The 18,316-nt window shown below is 39.9% G+C and overlaps 1 protein-coding gene across 3 annotated transcripts in view; it reads right to left on the bottom strand.

Moving 5' to 3' along the window:
* Nucleotides 1–3,867: 3,867 nt before the first annotated feature.
* PPEF1 (protein phosphatase with EF-hand domain 1) overlaps nt 3,868–18,316 on the bottom strand; it is a 108,888-nt gene continuing 94,439 nt past the window's right edge. For all 3 annotated transcript variants that reach the window (XM_042975071.1, XM_042975070.1, XM_042975069.1), the window contains 4 exons: nt 15,329–15,435; nt 6,791–6,954; nt 5,623–5,707; nt 3,868–4,480 (listed from right to left, as the gene is read on the bottom strand). In XM_042975071.1, the coding sequence (XP_042831005.1) occupies nt 4,272–4,480; nt 5,623–5,707; nt 6,791–6,954; nt 15,329–15,435 (565 nt within the window). In that variant the 3' untranslated portion in view covers nt 3,868–4,271. The remainder of the gene's footprint in view (nt 4,481–5,622; nt 5,708–6,790; nt 6,955–15,328; nt 15,436–18,316) is intronic.

Genomic DNA, 18,316 nt, shown 5'->3' with positions numbered 1-18,316 from the left:
TAAAAAGTAACAGAATTATTCCTCAAGCAGTGATACTACCACGGCCCCTAGGCGGAAGCAAACAAAAAACTTCTCTGAAGAATTGTGCCCACATCCCAAATATCATGGAATTTTACACACACACACACACACACACACACACACACACACACACAAACCAAAAACAAAACGCAAACCCTGCTAACGAGATGTCTACGATAAAAAATGGCCGAGCCCAGGAGAGAACAATCCAACCGGATCAAGAGTCTGCACACACAATTATACCCCCATAAACTCGAAATACAGGGAGATAGCCAGAAAGGGATTATAAAAGAAATGCACATAAAATGACTGAGGACTAGAAAGGAAGATAACAAATCCAAATAGAACTAAACCCTATGGAAAAAAAAAAAAAAAAAAAACAAGAGCCAGCAGAATTGAAAGAAATAGGTGAGACCCCTTAATGTATCTTGGAATAAATCTTTTAAAAAAGATTGTAAGAGGGGCGCCTGGGTGGCTCCTTCACAGAAGTCCTACAATGTATACAGAGGACTAAAGGACCCGAGACATTTTGACGAAGAATAAAGATGGGGGAGGGGTCGGGGCTCCTAATGGCAGCTACAAGGACTACTCGAAGCTGGAGCGTTAAAATACGTGAGGTATTTGTGAGCAGACAGACCAGAGACCAACGGATCCTCAGCTTAGAAACGGAGCTTGCTATACGACACAGGTGCATTTCAAACGAGTGGGAAACAATGAACTATTCAAGGGGCGCCCGAGTGACTCAGTTGGTTAAGTGCCAACTCTTGATTTTGGCTCAGGTCATGATCTCGGTTAGGTTGGCCAGGTGGAGCCCCGTGTAGGGCTCTGTGCTGACAGCACGGACCCTGCTTGGGATTTTCTCTCTCTCTCTCTCTCTCTCTCTCTCTCTCTCTCTCTCTCTCTGCCTTCCCCCACCCCGCTCACACACACACTCTCCCTCTAAATAAATCTTAAAAATTATTTTTTTTAAAAAAAGGACGAACTATTCGATAAACGGTGCCTCCACATCACACCCCAAAATCATTTCCAGCGGATGAAAGAGCTTAACGGTCTGGAAAACCACTTTTTTTTTTTTTTTTTGAGAATACAGTCCATTCTGGTTATTTGTAGTATTTGCGTTCTATACAATCGCGGCAACCACTGGCTTCGTGAACACTGAAGCAGCGCTCCCGGGGAAATACAGGGCTCGGTCCCTGCGAGACTTCGGTCACAAGATTTTCGTCAAATGATCAGTAACATAACCTCATTGTACGTGTGTTTCTGTTCACAGACGCCCCATTTCATACACATAGATGATTCATCAACACGGATGAAGGAAGCTTATCTAACGCACCTGTTTTCTCTGAAACACCTGTCTCTCCCCCCCCCCCCCCCCCCCCGCCCCGCCCCGCCAAGGCCTCCTTGCACTTTAGGAGCAACACGAGCAAGAACTTCAGCACTATGTTTGAGGGCCGCTTTCAACGGTGAAATCACCAACACAAAGCACAAAACTACAAAACCGTGGCACTAAATTAGACATTAGTTACCAATCTTGAGGAAAATCAAAGTATATTCTTTCGGTGAAAATTCCAACAAAGGCAAATAATTCGCGACTGGAAGTCCAGGAGAGAAAATGAGAGTTCCAGAAAGAACGCCAAGAAGAAATAACCAAGTGCTATTCAGGAAGCAACAAAAAGAAAGACTCATGCCGGACTGCCTTAAAACCGCTATCCTGGGATCATCCGCGGATTTTCATAGGAGACAACGGGGCAGGGGCTCCAGATACATCAGGTTGCACACATTCGGAGCACTCATTAAGATTCTGTTCTTTTGGAACCACTCTCGGCGCGAAACTTTGTATCAGTCGGAGTTCAACCCGAGGCCGAGCCAGGACGATCCATGTGTGCATGCGTATACATACGACACCACTAGAAGGGGCTTATGCAAATGCGGGAGGTGGTGAAGCGGGCTCCGGAAGCCGCCGTACCTGGTGTCGGAGCTCCGAGTCCACGGGGCGGGCGGGCAGAAGGGGAAGCAGGCTGGAACACACGAGCACAAGCTGGCACTCCACAAGAGCGGACTGAAGACTGAGCCCACGCTTAGTCTCCGCTGTTGGTGATTGATTGGTGATTGGTGACGAGGTCATCCTGCAGAAGCCAGGGCCCTTCGGCCCCGGAGCTAAGACACGCCCGGGCCAGGAATCAAAGAAGCTGACAGAGGATCCAGGGCAACTCAGAGCAAGTGCAGGCCTAGCAGCCCCTCCACACCAACAAAGTGACTCGCGGGTCAGCAACAGCGTGTGGGAGCCACGCCACGACCGCCACTTTCCTTTGCCTTCCCGACCACTCAAGAATCTCCCTGGCCGCCCATCTGAAGCAGAAACACGTGAGACAGGGGAATTCTGAGAAATGTAGTTCAGCCGGCCAAAAGGACACGTGGCAACACCATCCCACTCTTTAACGGTTATGTCTCCTCAGACCCTCTTTTTGTTCTCCGGTTAGCTTTAGTAAATCATAGTTTTCCCTAGAAAACAGCCCATTCACCTATTTTTGAAAAGAGTTATTTGCCGTAGTCCTGTGAAGCATTTTTAGCAATTTCTGGGCGAGCTCCAGTTACATCACTTGGCACTCATTAATCTGGTTACCTTCTTATGTCGTCTTCTAATTTAATTGCATTATCATCGGAGAATGTAGTATCTTGGGTTTTGGTTGCTTGGTATTTGAGAGATGTTTTGTGGTCTAATACATGATCAATTTTTATACATGTCCCATGTGTGCTTGAAAACAATGTGTATTCTCTAAAACTGATTCCAGAGTACACATGCCCATAGTTAGGTGAATTAGGTTGCCCAAAACTCTACACACTACTTTTTTATTTAGATGGTCAATTCCTGGCACAGGCATATTAAAAATCTCTATCAATTTCTCCTACCGGTTATGTCAATTTTCGCATTATAAATGTTAGAGTTCTGTTATTGGATGCATATATGTTTATAATTCTTCTGTCTTCCTGGCGAGCATTCCTCTCAGCATTCAGTAATGACCTTTTTTTACCTCTGATATTTTTTGCCTCAAAGTCTATCCTGTCCAACGTTAGTATAGCTCTGGTTTTAATTATGCCTTTTGTTCCCTTGCCCAGTAGGGATTTCTTTTACTTTCTCGTCAGCTCAGCTATGCATTTAAAAAATATATATATATATATATTTGTTGTATTTTATCCATTATTTCTGGTGCGTCTATCAAGCAAGGTTGCGGGAGATCTAACTTGGCATGTTGACAGATCTTGAAGTTCTCAAAATTAGAAAACAATGAAACACATACTGGCCTTTAAAGGGAAACCTATTATGTTTGATATGCAATCAGAATACCAGAATAAATTGCAAAATGTATGCATAACCAAGGCCCCATCTCACCAATGGGGTCAAACCTTATTAATTGTAGGGCTCAACGTGAATTGTATTCACTTTGTATCTCCAACAGACAAGAAAAAAAAAAAAGTTTTTTCAAACAATCCACTCCCACAGCTTCCCCGAAGAATCTGATATGACCCCCATCCCTCAAGGGTGGTTCCCCCACCATTGAGAATCACCAGTTTATGGTCTCCAAAGAAGACTCAGCTCAAAGGGGTGCCTGGGTGGCTCAGTCAGTTAAGCATCCGACTTAGCTCAGGTCATGATCTCAGGGTTCATGAGTTCAAGCCCCGCATCAGGCTCTGTGCTGACGGCTCAGAACCTGGAGCCTGCTTTAGATTCTGTGTCTCCCTCTCTCTCTCTGCCCTGACCTCACTCACACGCTGTCTCTCTCTCTCAAAAATAAATAAATTTAAAAAAAATTTTTTTTAAATAAAAAAAAGAAGATTCAGTTTAAAGATGGAAATATTTTATTCCATTACTAGTTTGGTATTCCTCCTCCCATCCCTCAGTCATTCACAGATGTTGCACTTTTCTTTGCGGTTCTGTGGGTTCCTTTCAACGTGTTTCCAAACTCCTCTGGTATCTTGGTCAAGGAGGCCAACACTAGGCTCAAACCCAGTTTCTACCTGGCAATGCATGAGTCCTAACACTGGAGCCAAATCCTATCAGCTGACATTTAACCTAGTCTTACCAATTACAGCTTACTGGAGACTCAAATACCCACACTATACATCTGCTCATGGCACGAATGGGGGGCTACTTTTCTCTACAACTGATTATGAATTACAAGGGTTCTGGAAAAGATGGTGTCGGTGATTTGGGCCCCAGGGTTTACAAGCAGAGAAAGCCCTAGCTCTTGTTAAGCAAGGCCGCTACCTGATTTGTTCAACTTATCCAATTTATGCACTACATGGAAAGCCTTTAGGAACTCATTAAAGTCAATGCTTCCATCTTTGTTTAAGTCCATTCTTTCAGCGAGCTCATCAATTTGAAAATCATCAATATGAATGTTGTAGTGACTATTGAAGAGTTTCCACATGGAACGAAATTCTTCCACGGAAATCAGGCCTAAAAGAATATAGAAGAAGGTGTGAGTGTTCGTTTTAAGACCCACTTAATGGTGGAGTGGGGAAGCTATACTGATTGAATGGTCCCAATGAGAAGAAGCTCACTGCCATGCCCGACCATCAGACACTGAAGGAGATGGAAAAGTCAGATTGTAAATATAAGAAACAATGTGTCACTTTCAACTACCAAGTGGTCCTGACATTATTCCAAACCTGGAATGAGTATACACTCAAGGGATGGGGGTACATTATGGACCGTGGGACCCTATGTGGTATAGAAATTACAAGATCTAAAATCTAAGGGAAAAGGACATCAGGGCAGAGGGAGAAGTTACCCTGGCACTCAACAAGAGGACTGCAAACAATGGCTCTGCCATATTTTCTAGGCAATCATTTGCTTTCATATTTTGATTATTGACCTTTTGGTATTCTGTGATCTCTGTGGTTGAGGATTATCTGGTGATTGTTTTAAAGTTTCATAATAAGTATGGGGTGCCTGGGTGGCTCAGTTAAGCACCCGACTTTGGCTCAGGTCATGATCTCGCTGTTCATGAGTTTGAGCCCTGCATCCGGCTCTGTGCTGACAGCTCAGAGCCTGAAGCCTGCTTTGGATTCTGTGTCTCCCTCTCTCTGCCCCTCCCCGCTCACATTCTCTCTCTCTCTCTCTCTCTCTCTCTCTGTCTCTCAAAAATAAATAAAAACATTAAAAAGTAATAATAATAAAGCTTGAAAATAAGTGATCATGCATCAAAGCCAAGCAGAAATGAATTTTCATACCCCTGAGTCCCAAACATAGGATCAGAACTCCAGGAATGATTTTTATTGCCAGGAGTAACTACTATGTTTAAATGGACAGTGAATTATCTTTTCATCTGTGCTGATGATTTCTAAAAGGAGCTATTCTTGTCTAACAGATACAGAGGCCTATATAGGGGCCATATGGTCTTGAATACAGTTGGTGGACAAACTAAAATAGTAATAATCCTAATCATGAGTTTATCATCGCCTCCCCCCCCCACCCCCAGCCCTGAGTTAAATCAACTTTGGATGAAGAATGCAATAGATGAAAATAGAGTTCTGGTTTCTGAGAAACAGATTAGCCCTTGCTTTCTACTGCTACCGAACTAATCAAAGTTCATTTACCTGAGTGGTCAGAATCAATGACATTAAAGATGATTTGCAGGTCAGATCGGTATCTGTACAGAGTTTCAATTAGAGTAGATTGAGCCTGAAATAAAGACGTTCTAAGTGTTAAAACACATAGAATTAATAACGGTCAATTTTAGTACATGTTGCAAATACAAAACGTTCCCACCAATTCAAAGCATGTGATTCAGATAGAAATTCGAGAAGGCAGGCCTTCCTTGGAGTCCCAACCTTCTTTAATCAGAGAAAAGACCATGCTGTTGCGTGCGGAAGCGTGTGCAGTCTGCAGGGCCCTGGCTGATCAAGAAGCAGTGAACAACAGCCAACACGTACTGAGAACACGTGCGCGCGGGCTCCGCCCTGAGACTTTTCTGTGGGCTCTTTCATTCAGTCCTCAACAACGGCCCCAAAGAAAAGAACTATTATTATGTCCATTTTACAGATTAGAAAACAGAGAGGTAAGGTAAGTTTTGCAAGGTTCACGTAGCTAGGGAATGGGATCTGGTCTCAGCTGCCCGAAGCCAAGGCCCATGAGTCTGGTGACCGTGGTAAGCTGCCTCTTGCGTGAAGCCGAAGCCTCTCTTGTGGGGGTATCTTAGTTTCCCACCTGCCTTACTTCTCTCTGCTCTGACCTTCTCATCTCCCCTGCAAACAATCGCCCAGTCTTCCTTCCCATCGGCTCACGTTCAGCCCAGCGTGGTAACTAACTGGCAAAGAGTTGTTAATAAGTACGGGGCGGGGGCGGGCCTTACAACTCTCCCCGGGGTATTCCCATTTTAATAAGAGATTTTTAATTTTACAAACACTTAAGGCATAAGATGTCATGTCAGCAGGTCTATACTCTCGCAGTGTAACAGGGACTCTGTTGAGGAGCTGAAGGGGTGAGTTGTATGAAAGAGTGGGTGTCGTATCTGCCCTGATCTGACATGGATTTTCTCGCAGAAGCTTTTCCTTCTTTTTCCATTTTGCCTATCCTTAGAAAGCACAAATTTCCCGAACAGATCACTAGGTACTTGGGGGAGCCCCCGTGGGCCTTCCCCAAGCCTGCCATGCCCATCCATTAGATGATTCCACACCCAACTTTTCAAGACTGAGTCCCTCTCACGGGTCATCTGAAGGGTGTTGCGCTCCAGCCAGGTTTCAGCTGGGGCTATGTTTCACTTGCCTCTTTCACGGGTTTCTGAATGTGGATATCCTGGAAGCTGGACATGTAGTCAATATCTCCATTTGTGTCTGTGGTGACCAGACGTGAACTCAGGGATCTCCATGGTAAGTTCAGCCCCAAAATGTTCTCCATGGAAAAAGCCCACTGGCTCATAGAAAGTTTTCCTAACAACAACAACAACAACAACAACAACAACAACAAAGCCCATATAATTGGTTGATGATTTGATAAAGAAATGCAACCTACGTGGCAAATTCAGTGAGCAGCCTGGGGTTTTGAGGCCTGGGTGCCTCCTTCTCCCCTTTGTGATTTGTCCCACCAGGCCCCACAGCTCTAAGGGACAAATAAACTAAAGAAAGTCTTGGGTGTTCCACAGATCTTGCCCGTAATGTTATGTGTAAGCAATCAGACATTGGGTGTTCGATCTTTTGTTCCTTTTTCTGATTAGCAAAGGAAGGTGTATTTACAATAGAAGATTTTAAAACACGAAAGGATATAAAGGATAAAAGATTACTTTCATTTTTCATATTTTGGCATGTAATTCACTTCTCATTTTCCAAGGTCCTATCCCTTCATCCCCTGATATTATATGTAGTCTTTCAAAATATAAATATCTTTATTTTTTCTGATTATTAAAGATACGCTCGTTCGAAATGATTTTGAACGAATAGAAAAAATGTTATTACTTCTAGTGCACACAAACACGGATATATACAAATATATCTACATTTTTCCTTTCTCAGAGCCAAATACGCCTTGTAGTCTAGCAAATGTTTTATACACATGTGTCTATGGCAACACACATAGCATATTTATTCTTTTTTTTTTTAATGTTTATTTATTTTTGGGACAGAGAGAGACAGAGCACGAACGGGGGAGGGCCAGAGAAAGAGGGAGACACAGAATCCGAAGCAGGCTCCGGGCTCTGAGCCGTCAGCACAGAGCCCGATGCGGGGCTTGAACTCACGGACCGCGAGATCGTGACCTGAGCCGAAGTCGGACGCTTAACCGACTGAGCCACCCAGGCGCCCCATAGCATATTTATTCTAATCTGAGTTTTTACTTACAATAAATCATGGACATCCATCTATGTTAAGAAACGTAGATCTACATCATTATTTTAATGGCTATTCAACTATTTCATTATCTCCTTAGGATCACTCCTATAAGTGGAATTTACTGGATCAAAGAGGATGCACATTTTTAAGCCTTTTGACATACAATACCAAACTGTTTTCAAGAAAAAAAAATATCCATTTACACTCCCAGAAAACCATTCCCCACATACTTACCTGCCAAAGACACAATTCCTTTTACCTTTTTGGGGGGTGAATTCCTTTGTTTCATCATTTTGAAGGGAGAAAAGGAATTAATGAGGTAGAAAAAATTAAAATTAAAATTAAAAAAATTAAAATTAAAAAATTAAAAACACACACAAAAATTGAAGAAATGATGCTAGATCCTAGGTGTGTTTTGATAGTAGAGAAAAATTAAAGAAAAATATTTTTAACAAAAATTGAAAATAAAATGAGTTTTTTCTCTTCCTGCTGAGTGCCTTGGTTCAGGTTGTGCAGTTGTTGTGTTATCCTCAGATCAGTTTTCTAGGTGTGCAGGATGCTTTAATGTCGGTCTGGCTGTATTTCATGGACGCGAGACCCACAAAAAACCTCCACGCTGTTCCCTCTTTGAACCTTTTTTAAAAGTTATTTTAATTCCAGTTGCCAGACAGTGTAATATTAGTTTCAGGTGTACCTATAGTGACTCAACACTTCTGTACATCCCCCTGTGCTCACCCCAAGTGCACGCCTCATTCCCCATCACCTACTTCACCCATCCCCCAGCCACCTCCCCTCTGGTCACCATCAGCTTGTTCTTTGTAATTAAGAGTCTGTTCTCAATTTGTCTCTTATTTTTTCCCTTCACCTGTTTTGTTTCTTAAATTTCACATATGAGTGAAATCATATGGCATTTCTCTTTCTCTGACCAACTTATTTCGTTTAGCCTAATACTCTAGCTCCATCCATGTCATTGCAAATGGCATGATTTCCTTCTTTTTTCTGGCTGAATAATATTCCATTGTATATATATACACACCACATCTTATGTATCCATTCATTAACTGAGGGACACTTGCATTGCTTCCATAGCTTGGCTATTATAAATAATACTCCCATAGACATAGGGGTGCGTGTATCCCTTTGAATTAGTGTTCTTGTATTCTTTGAGTAAATACCCAGCAGTGTGATTGCTGGAACTTAAGGTATTTCTATTTTTGACTTTTTGAAGAACCTCCATACTGTCTTCCCCATCGGCTGCACCGATTGGCATTCCCACCAACAGTGCAAGAGGGTTCCCCTTTCTCCACATCCTCACCAATACCTGTTGTTACTTGTGTTGTCGATTATAGCCATACTGACAGGTGTGAGGTGATATCTCACTGTGGTTTTGATTTGCATTTCCCTCACGATAAGTGATGATGAACATCTTTTCATGTGTCTGTTGGTCATAATTCTTTTTTCTAAATTAAAGTTCAACACATACGGAAAAACTCACAAAACAAATACAGGGCTCGGTGAATTATCACAAAGAGAATTCCTATGTAACCACCACCAAGGACAAGAAATAAAACATTGCCAAATCCACATGATTTCACTCGTATTTGGAATTTAAAAAACAAAAGAAACAAAAGGGGAAAAAAAGAGAGAAGCAAACCAAGAAACAGACTCTTAACTGTAGAGAACGAACTGATAGTTACCAGAGGGGAGGGGGGCAGGTGGACGGGTGAGACAGGTGATGGGGATTAAGGAGTGATGTATGGACTGTTGCATCACCATATTATACACCTGAAGCTAATATTACACTTTTAACTAACTGGAATTTAAATAAAACCCCAAAGTTAAAAAAAAAAGATTGCCAATATTCCAAAGGCCCCCTTGGGGCCCCTCACAATTACTACCACTTCCCACTTTCCTAAAGAGAGCCACTATCTTGATCTCTAATACTATAATTTGCTTTTTGCCTTTTTTGACCTATATGTAAATGGAATCGTGAAGTATATATTTGGGGGGACATCTGGCTTCTTTTGCTCAACGCGAAGTTCATGAGATTCAGCCATGTTGTTCCATTTAGTTGTAGGTCTTCATTTTCATCAGTGTATAGTATTCCATGGTGTGAATATACACAATTTATATATCCATTCTACTGTTGGTGGATGTTAGGTTATCTCCAGTTTGGGGCTATTACAAACAGTGCTGCTAAGAACATTTCTGTAGGGGCGCCTGGGTGGCTCAGTCGGTTAAGCGGCCGACTTCGGCTCAGGTCATGATCTCGCGGTCCGTGGGTTCGAGCCCCGCGTCGGGCTCTGTGCTGTCAGCACAGAGCCTGGTGCCTGTTTCAGATTCTGTGTCTCCCTCTCTCTGACCTTCCCCTGTTCATGCTCTGTCTCTCCCTGTCTCAAAAATAAATAAAACGTTTAAAAAATTAAAAAAAAAAATTTCTGTAGATGCCCTTTCCGTGCATTGAACCTATAGCTCAATTTGAAGAGAATTCATATCCTGACAACTTCGGCCCTTGCACACAGCAATACCTACCCATTTATTTTCATCCTTTTTAATTTCTCTTAATCATTTAGAAATCTCATACATCAATCGTTCGGTTCCTTTCTCGTCCTGGATTATCTACCCTAAATGGGATCTTTGAAGATTTTCATTACCTAAAAGTTCATTGTTAGCTCTACCAGCCATCAGTTTACTCCTACTCAGCTCAAAGCTACCCTTCTTTGCCCTGTTTTATGACACTGGAACTGAACCCTGTAAATAATTCTCGTTGGGCGCCTGGTATAAGGTCAGTAGAGAGTACAGGAAGGATACTCTAAGACACAGCAGAAGAACCACTTCTGGTATGCTTTCCTTCTTGCTTTTCCAGTAGAGCATGGTTACCAGAGTGTGGGAAATGCATTGGCACCCACTCTCCAGTCAATTTCACTGACACCACAGTGAATGGCTTCCTTGCCAGGAGTGTGTGGGAGGCACAGCGGTACACAGCCCAAAAAGGGTTTTGTTGGTACTCCCGTGGGTGGCCCCATCCACTTCAGTCCGGGCTCAACAGCTTCCAACCAGCTTTGACGTGAGACACTTCAGTGAACTTCCACTGTATCTAGCGGGCCACGGTCATTCCCTCTCCAATTAGGTCTGAATATTAGCCTTGCTTGAGAGCAGGGGATTCTTCCAAGTCTTTTCCTTCCTTGGGTTCACTTTCTTAGCCTTAGAGATAGTAGCTGCACCCTACAATTTCTATTCCTGTATTCTTTAGCATTCTCTTTCAGCCATTTTAGTAATTAAATAGCCTTTTACTAGTTAATAATTCTTTACATTAAATTTCCCAGTTCAAATTATTGCCGTGGTTTCTATCTCCTGAATAGACTCTGACTGATAACCTGATATATGAAAACACAATAAATTTCTCTGTGTTGACCTTGTGTTCTACAACTTGTTAAATTCAATTATTAATTATAATAGTTTTTCTGTGTATTTGGGTTTTTGATATACTCAATCATGTTGTCTATACGTAGTAACATTTTATTTCTTCCTTTGTAATTCTTATCATCTTATTTAACTTGCCTTATTGTAGTAGCTAGCATCCCTAGCACAATGTTGAACAATTTTGAGAACAGACATCTCTATTAGTCTCCTATTGCTGCTGTAACACATTACCACAGACTTAGTGGCTTTAAAGAACGCAAATTTATTCTCTTATAGTTCTGGGGGCTAGGAGTCCAAAATCACTTTTGCTGGTACAAGCGAAAGTGTCAGTGGGGCTGGTTCCTTTGAGAAACTCTGATGGGGGGATTTGTTTTTTACCCCTTTTCAGCTGCTAAAGGCTGCCTATATTCCTTGGCTTGTGGCACCTTCCTGAGTTTTCAAGGAGTATCATTTCAATATCTTCTTCCATTATCACATCACCTTCTCCTCGGACTCTGACTCCTACATCCCTCTCATAAGGACCATTGTGATTATATCAATTCCACTTAGATACTGCATGACAGTCTCCCTAGGTCAAGATCATTATTTTTTTTAAGATTTTATTTGTAAGAATTTCTACACCCAACATGGGGCTCGAACCCACAACTCTGAGATCAACAGTTGTGTGTTCCACTGACTGAGCCAGCCACATGCCCCTCAAGATCAGTATTTTAATCACATCTGCAAAATTCCTTTTGGGATCTAAGGTAACATTGAGAGATTCTGGGGATTAGGATGCAGACACATTGGGGATGGGGAATTATTCAGTATCTTTCTCTTATTCCCAATCTTAGAAGAAAAGGTTTCAACATTACCCCATCAATTATGCTGTTTTCTATAGGCTATGATAGATATCCTTTATAAGATTAAGGAAATTTGCTTCATTTTTAGTTTTCTAAAACCATGAAACCAAGGTAAAATACATCCAATAAATTTTTCTTATTTTGAGAGAACTAAGACTTCTTTAATTTGGTTAAATTGGTGAATTACACTGATTGATTTTTCATTATCAAATCAACCCAGAATTCCTAGTGTTTCTAGAATAAACCAACTTGTTCGTTTTACATTAACCTTTTTCCAATATTTCATTTAGGACTTTTTTCATCTAAATTTATGTCTGAGATTAGCCTTTAATTTTCCTTTTCCATAATGTTTTTACTAGGTTTTGGTATCAAGGTTATGCTGACCTCCTAAAATAATCTTGGAAGTGTTCCTTATGTTTTTATTCTCTGGAAGAGTTTGTGTAAGACTGATTTTATTCTTTTTTTTTTTTTTTTTTAAGTAGGCTTCATGCCCAGCATGGAGCCCGATGCAGGGCTTGAACTCTACAACCCTGAGATCAAGAGTCAGATGCTTAACTAACTGAGTCACTCAGGTGCCTCTAGACTGGTTTTATTCTTTAAAAAATGTTTTTGTAATGTTTATTTGTTTTTGAGAGAGACAGAGTTTGAGCGGGGGAGGGACAGAGAGAGGGAGACACAGAATCTGAAACAGGCTCCAGGCTCTGAGCTGTCAGCACAGAGCCTGACGTTGGGTTCAAACCCACAGACCACGAGATCATGACCTGAGCCAGAGTCGTATGCTTAACCAACTGAGCCACCCAGAAGACCCTAGACTGGTTTCATTCTTAAATGTATATTTTAATGGCTAATGAAGCTATCTGAACCCAGGGCCTTCCTTGTGGAAAGTTTCAAAATTTCAGATCCAGTTTCTTCAACAGTTATAGAATTGTTCAGGCTTTCTATTTCTTTTTGTGTCAGTTTTGGTAAGTGTGTGTGTGTGTGTGTGTGTGTGTGTGTGTGTGTGTGTACATATATATTTTAGGAATTTGTCCATTTAATCTAAAGTATCAATTCACTAGCATAAGAGTTTTCATAATACACCTTATGAGCTTTTTAATATCTGTAAAGTCTGTATATACTAAAATCTCCCCTTTCAGTTCTGGCATTGGTTATTTATGCTTTCTCTATCTCCTTACCAGGGTTTTATCAAATTTTCCAGTTTCTTCAAATAACCTTTTTTTTTTTACTTTGTTGATCATAGTTTCATCTTTCAAAATATATGCATTTTCAATTCTTCTCTAACTTGCATCTTATATGTTGCATTTTCCTTATCATTGAGTTGCAGATTTCTAATTTCCACTGTGATTTCTCCTTTGATCCAAGGGTTATTTAGAAGTGTATTTCTCATTTCCAAGCCCAAGGGGGATTTTCTGGCTACCTTCTGTCATTGAGTTATAGCTCAATTCACTATGACAGAAAATTTATTCTGTATGTTTCCAATACAAAATTTGTTGATATTTGCTTTATGTTCCAGGATATAGTCAGGATATGTTTCATGTGTGCTTGACAAGAATGTGTATTCTGCATTGTTGAGCAGAGTTCTATGTTTGTCTTTTAGGGAAACTCTGCTAATCTTTTTGTCAGTTAATTCTTTCAGTTAAAGGAGTATTATAATCATCCACTATGATGGTAGATTTTTCTACTTCTACTTGTTCTGTCCATTTTTGTTTTACATATTTTTGAGGCTATATTAGTAGGTACATATGCATTTATAATGGATTCAATTGGCAAACAGAATACTTTATCATTATAAAGTGTCCCTTGTTATTTCTAGTAATGTAGATTTCCTTGAAGTCTACTTTGTCTAATATTAATAGAGCTGTTTCAACCTCGGTTTTGTTAGTGTTTTCATGTTATATTTTTTTCTAAATTTTACTTTCAATGTTTTGTATATATTATTCCACTGTCTACTGGCTTCTATTGTGACTGTTGAGAAGTCTGATATCAGTCAAATTGTTTTCCCTTTGTAGCAATGTGTATTTCTCTCTGCTTGCTTTTAGGATATTTTTCTTTGCTGTTGGTATTCTGTGGTTTCTCCACAAGGGTATATAGGTGTGGATTTAATTTTTTTTATCCTATTTGAGAAACACTGTATCTCTCTACCTGTGAATTTGAGTTGCTCATCAATTCTGGAAAAGTCTAGGCCATTATCATGTCAAATACATCCTCTCTTACATTGTTTCCTCCTGGGACCCTGAGTAGATGTATGTTAAACTTTATTTTACTGTCCATTAGTCTTAACCTTTCTAATTCTGTCTTAAGTAGTGTCTAATCTTCTGTTTAACCCATCCAATATGGTTTTTTTAAACAAGTATATTTTTACATCTATTTGGTTCTTCTTCAAATCATTCTTTAAATGCATGTCAGTGATCCACCTTTTATTTCTTTAAACATTTCTTAGTTATTTTTATTTGTATTTGATAATTCCAATATCTGATATCTTTAGAGAATGAAATCTGTCATTGTTTCTGTTGACACTTACTCACGGTAGCTTGTCTCCTTTGTTTCATGATCTTTGGTTATGAACTCATGGTTGATCTTAATCTCTGCATATATTAGTGGCCAAAATTAGGGATGCATCCCTTGAACATGGATTTGCATTTGCTTGCCAAGAGTCAAGGGGCACTACAAAAATAGCCGACCTTAGCCACTTTGAGGGTCCAGGCTTAATGTGGAAGTCTCAGATTCAGCTTATCCATCTTTCTATTATCCTTTGGTCTAGTCTCAGGATTGAGCACAACACCAAAATTAGCATTTGCCCTCAGGACAATCTAGCACTTTGTGCTTGTTTGCTGCTCCAAGCTGGTTTCAAAAAACGTTTCATGAGAGAAAAATGTTTGCTAGATATTTATCTTACTGTGAGGCTGGTAGATGCATTAAAATTCTGTATCCTCTAGAATCTCGCTGTCTCTTAACAGGAGGGCCTTCCAGAGTGTCTAGTCTGAGCCACTACCAGAATAGAAGGGTTGCTGTTGTTTTAAGTTGAAAGAAACGTACTGCAAAGGAGGGATATGGCTTTTTTCAAGCACATAATGGATTATGTTTTATTTTTATCTCTATCTTTCCTTGCTAGTAAAAATAGAGAACTGAAATCTTAAGGAAGCAAAAAAAATGAAAACTGATTTGTACGTAAGCTGGTATGTTAAGAAACGGTAAGCATTACATAATTTTATTACCTGATTTACTGCGGTCTTGAAGTTGGAAAGCATGAATGAGGTCAGTTTTTTGTGCAATTATTCTCTCTCTTAATATCCTGATGGCACTACTTTCAATAGCATTCACCCTATGTTAACAAAACAATTATTAGGCAAAAGATACAGAAATCATCCTGTTCTGTCTTGTTTTAATGTGCTATGTTACCACTTACCAGTTTCTACTTCAAATGAATTGCCTAATTTCACACATGCCATGTTCCTAGGTGGTCAGTGTTGGTATATGTATGCCTGTGTGTGCACGTATTGTGAAATTTTAAAAGGACTACCACTGGTGTTTTCTTTTTGAATTCAAAGATTTACATGAGCAATTAATGTCTGAGCATATCCAAGATACTTTTGAAATACAAGAAAATTAAGAGGGACTTGCTAGAGCAAACTTTAATATTTCCTGTGAAGTTGCTGAAACCTAACAGCAGGTATGGACACAGGAGAAGACAGATACATGAGCAGAACATAATAGAAATTGCATAAACATAGTCAACTATATATGGGAACAATATATATGACAAAGGAGGTATTACAATTCAGTAGAGAAGAGCAATTTTTTTTTAACATGGTGCTAGCATAGTTATCCGTCTGGATGCTAAACCACCTCAGACCATTTACAAAAATAAATTCTAAATAAAGGAGGAACAGAGGAACAAAGTAGCTATGAGTCATATACCCCTCTCCCCAAAAAAGCAAAATGGCAGAGGTAAATCAAACCATATCAATAATAGCATCATATGTGAATAGATTTTTAGATATCAAAAAGCAGAGGCTATGAGACCGGGTTTTTTTTTTTAAAGACCCAACTATGTTTTCTACAGGAGATACTCTTCAGTTTCAAAGATACAAAAGAGCTTGAGAGAACAACAGAAAAGATGTATTATGCAAACATCAACCATAAGAGAGTTAGAATGGCTATACTAACAGAAGACAGAATAGACTTGAAGACAAATCTGTTACTAGAGACACAGAGGAATATTTTATAATGATAAAAGAGTCAATCAGTCAGGAAGATAAAACAATTACAAACATCTATAAACCTAACAACAGAGCCCAAACCTATATGAAGCAAAACCAGACAGAACTGAAGGGAGAAACAGACAATTTAATAATAACAGTTGGAGACTTCAATATTCTACTTTCAATAATAGATAGAACAATGAGGCAGAAAATAAAAAAGGATATAAAAGACTTGAACAGAGGGGCACATGGGTGGCTCAGTTGGCTAAGCATCCGACTCTTGATTTCAGCTCAGGTCATGAGCTCACAGTTTGTGGGATCCAGCCCCATGTGGGGCTCTGTGCTAACAGCATGGAGCCTGCTTGGGATTCTCTCTCTCTCTCTCTCTCTCTCTCTCTCTCTCTCTGCCCCTCCCCTGCTTATACTCTCTCTCTCTCTATCAAAATAAATAAATAAACTTCAAAAAATTAAAAAAAATTTAAAGACTTGAACGGCACTATAAACCAACTAAATTTAACAGATATGTATAAAACACTGCACCCAACAACAGCAGAATATACATCTTTCTAAAGCATATATGGAACATTCTCCATGATAGATCCTCTGCTAGGCCATAATATGTCTCAATACATTTAACATGATCAAAATCAGACAAAGTAGCTTTTCTGACTACAAAAGGAATAAATTAGAGATCAATAACAGAAAGAAATTTGGAGGAATCACAAATATGAGGAAATTAAACAACACCATCCTAAACAACCAATATGTCAAAGAAGAAATCACAAGAGAAATTAGGAAATACTTTAAGATAAAGGAAGATTAAAACACAACATGCCAATGTTGTGACAATGTGAGACACAACTAAACCAGGGCTTAGAGGAAAATTTGTAGCTATAAATGCTGATATTAAAAAAAAAGATCTCAAATCAATAACCTAATCTCCACCTTCAAAAACTAGAAAAAAGAAGAGTAAAAGTAAACCCAAAGCAAGCAGAAGGACGGAAAGAATGAAGAGGAGAGGAAAACTACAGGCATCCGTGTTTTCCTGTGCTTCGCTTGATTGCATTTCACAGGTATTTTTTACATGTGGAAGGTGTGTGGCAGCCCTGTATCGACCAAGTCCATTAGTGACATTTTTCAAATAACATTCACTCACTTCGTGTCTCTGTGTCACAGTTTTCAAACTTTCAAGATTTCAATTTTTTCAAATATTTCAAACTTTCTCATTATTATTGTATTTGTTATGGTGATCTGTGATCAGTGATCTTTGATGTTAGTATTGTAATTTTGCCTTGCGGGGGGTGCCACAAACCATGCTCATATAAGACTTAATTGATAAATATAGTGTGCGTTCTGACTTCTCCACTGACCAGCCATTCTCACATCTCTCTCCCTCTCCTTGACCTTCCCTATTCCCTGAGACACACTGAAATTAGGCCAGTTGAGAACCCTACAATGCCAAGTGTGCAAGTGAAAGGAAGAGTCACGTCTCTCACTTTATTTCTAAAAGTTTATTTATTTATTGTTTTTTTAGTAATCTCCACACCCGTGTGGGGCTCAAACTCACAATCCTGAGATCAAGAGTCGCATGCTCTTACAATTGAGTCAGCCAGGCACCCCTCTTACATTAAACCAAAATCTAGAAATGATTAAGCTTAGTGAGGAAGTCATGGTGAAAGCCAAGACAGGTTGAAAACTAAGCCTTTTGTGCCAAACAGTAAGCCAAGAGGTGAATGCAAAGAAAAATTTTTTGAAAAGAAATTAAAAGTGCTACTCCAATAAACACAAAAGATAAGAAAGCGAAGCATTCTTATTGCTGATATGGAGAAAGTCTGAGTGGTCTGGATAGAAGATCAAACCAGCCAAGGTGCACCTGGGTGCCTCAGTCGGTTAAGTGTCTGACTCTTAAACTAAAAAAACATTTTTTTAACGCCTATTCATCTTTGAGAGACAGAGCATGAGCGGGGAAGGGGCAGAGAGAGGGAGACACAGAATCAGAAG

The sequence above is a fragment of the Panthera tigris genome, chromosome X (assembly GCF_018350195.1).
Source record: "Panthera tigris isolate Pti1 chromosome X, P.tigris_Pti1_mat1.1, whole genome shotgun sequence".
NCBI lineage: Eukaryota > Metazoa > Chordata > Mammalia > Carnivora > Felidae > Panthera > Panthera tigris.
This window is presented reverse-complemented; position numbering and strand designations above follow the sequence as displayed.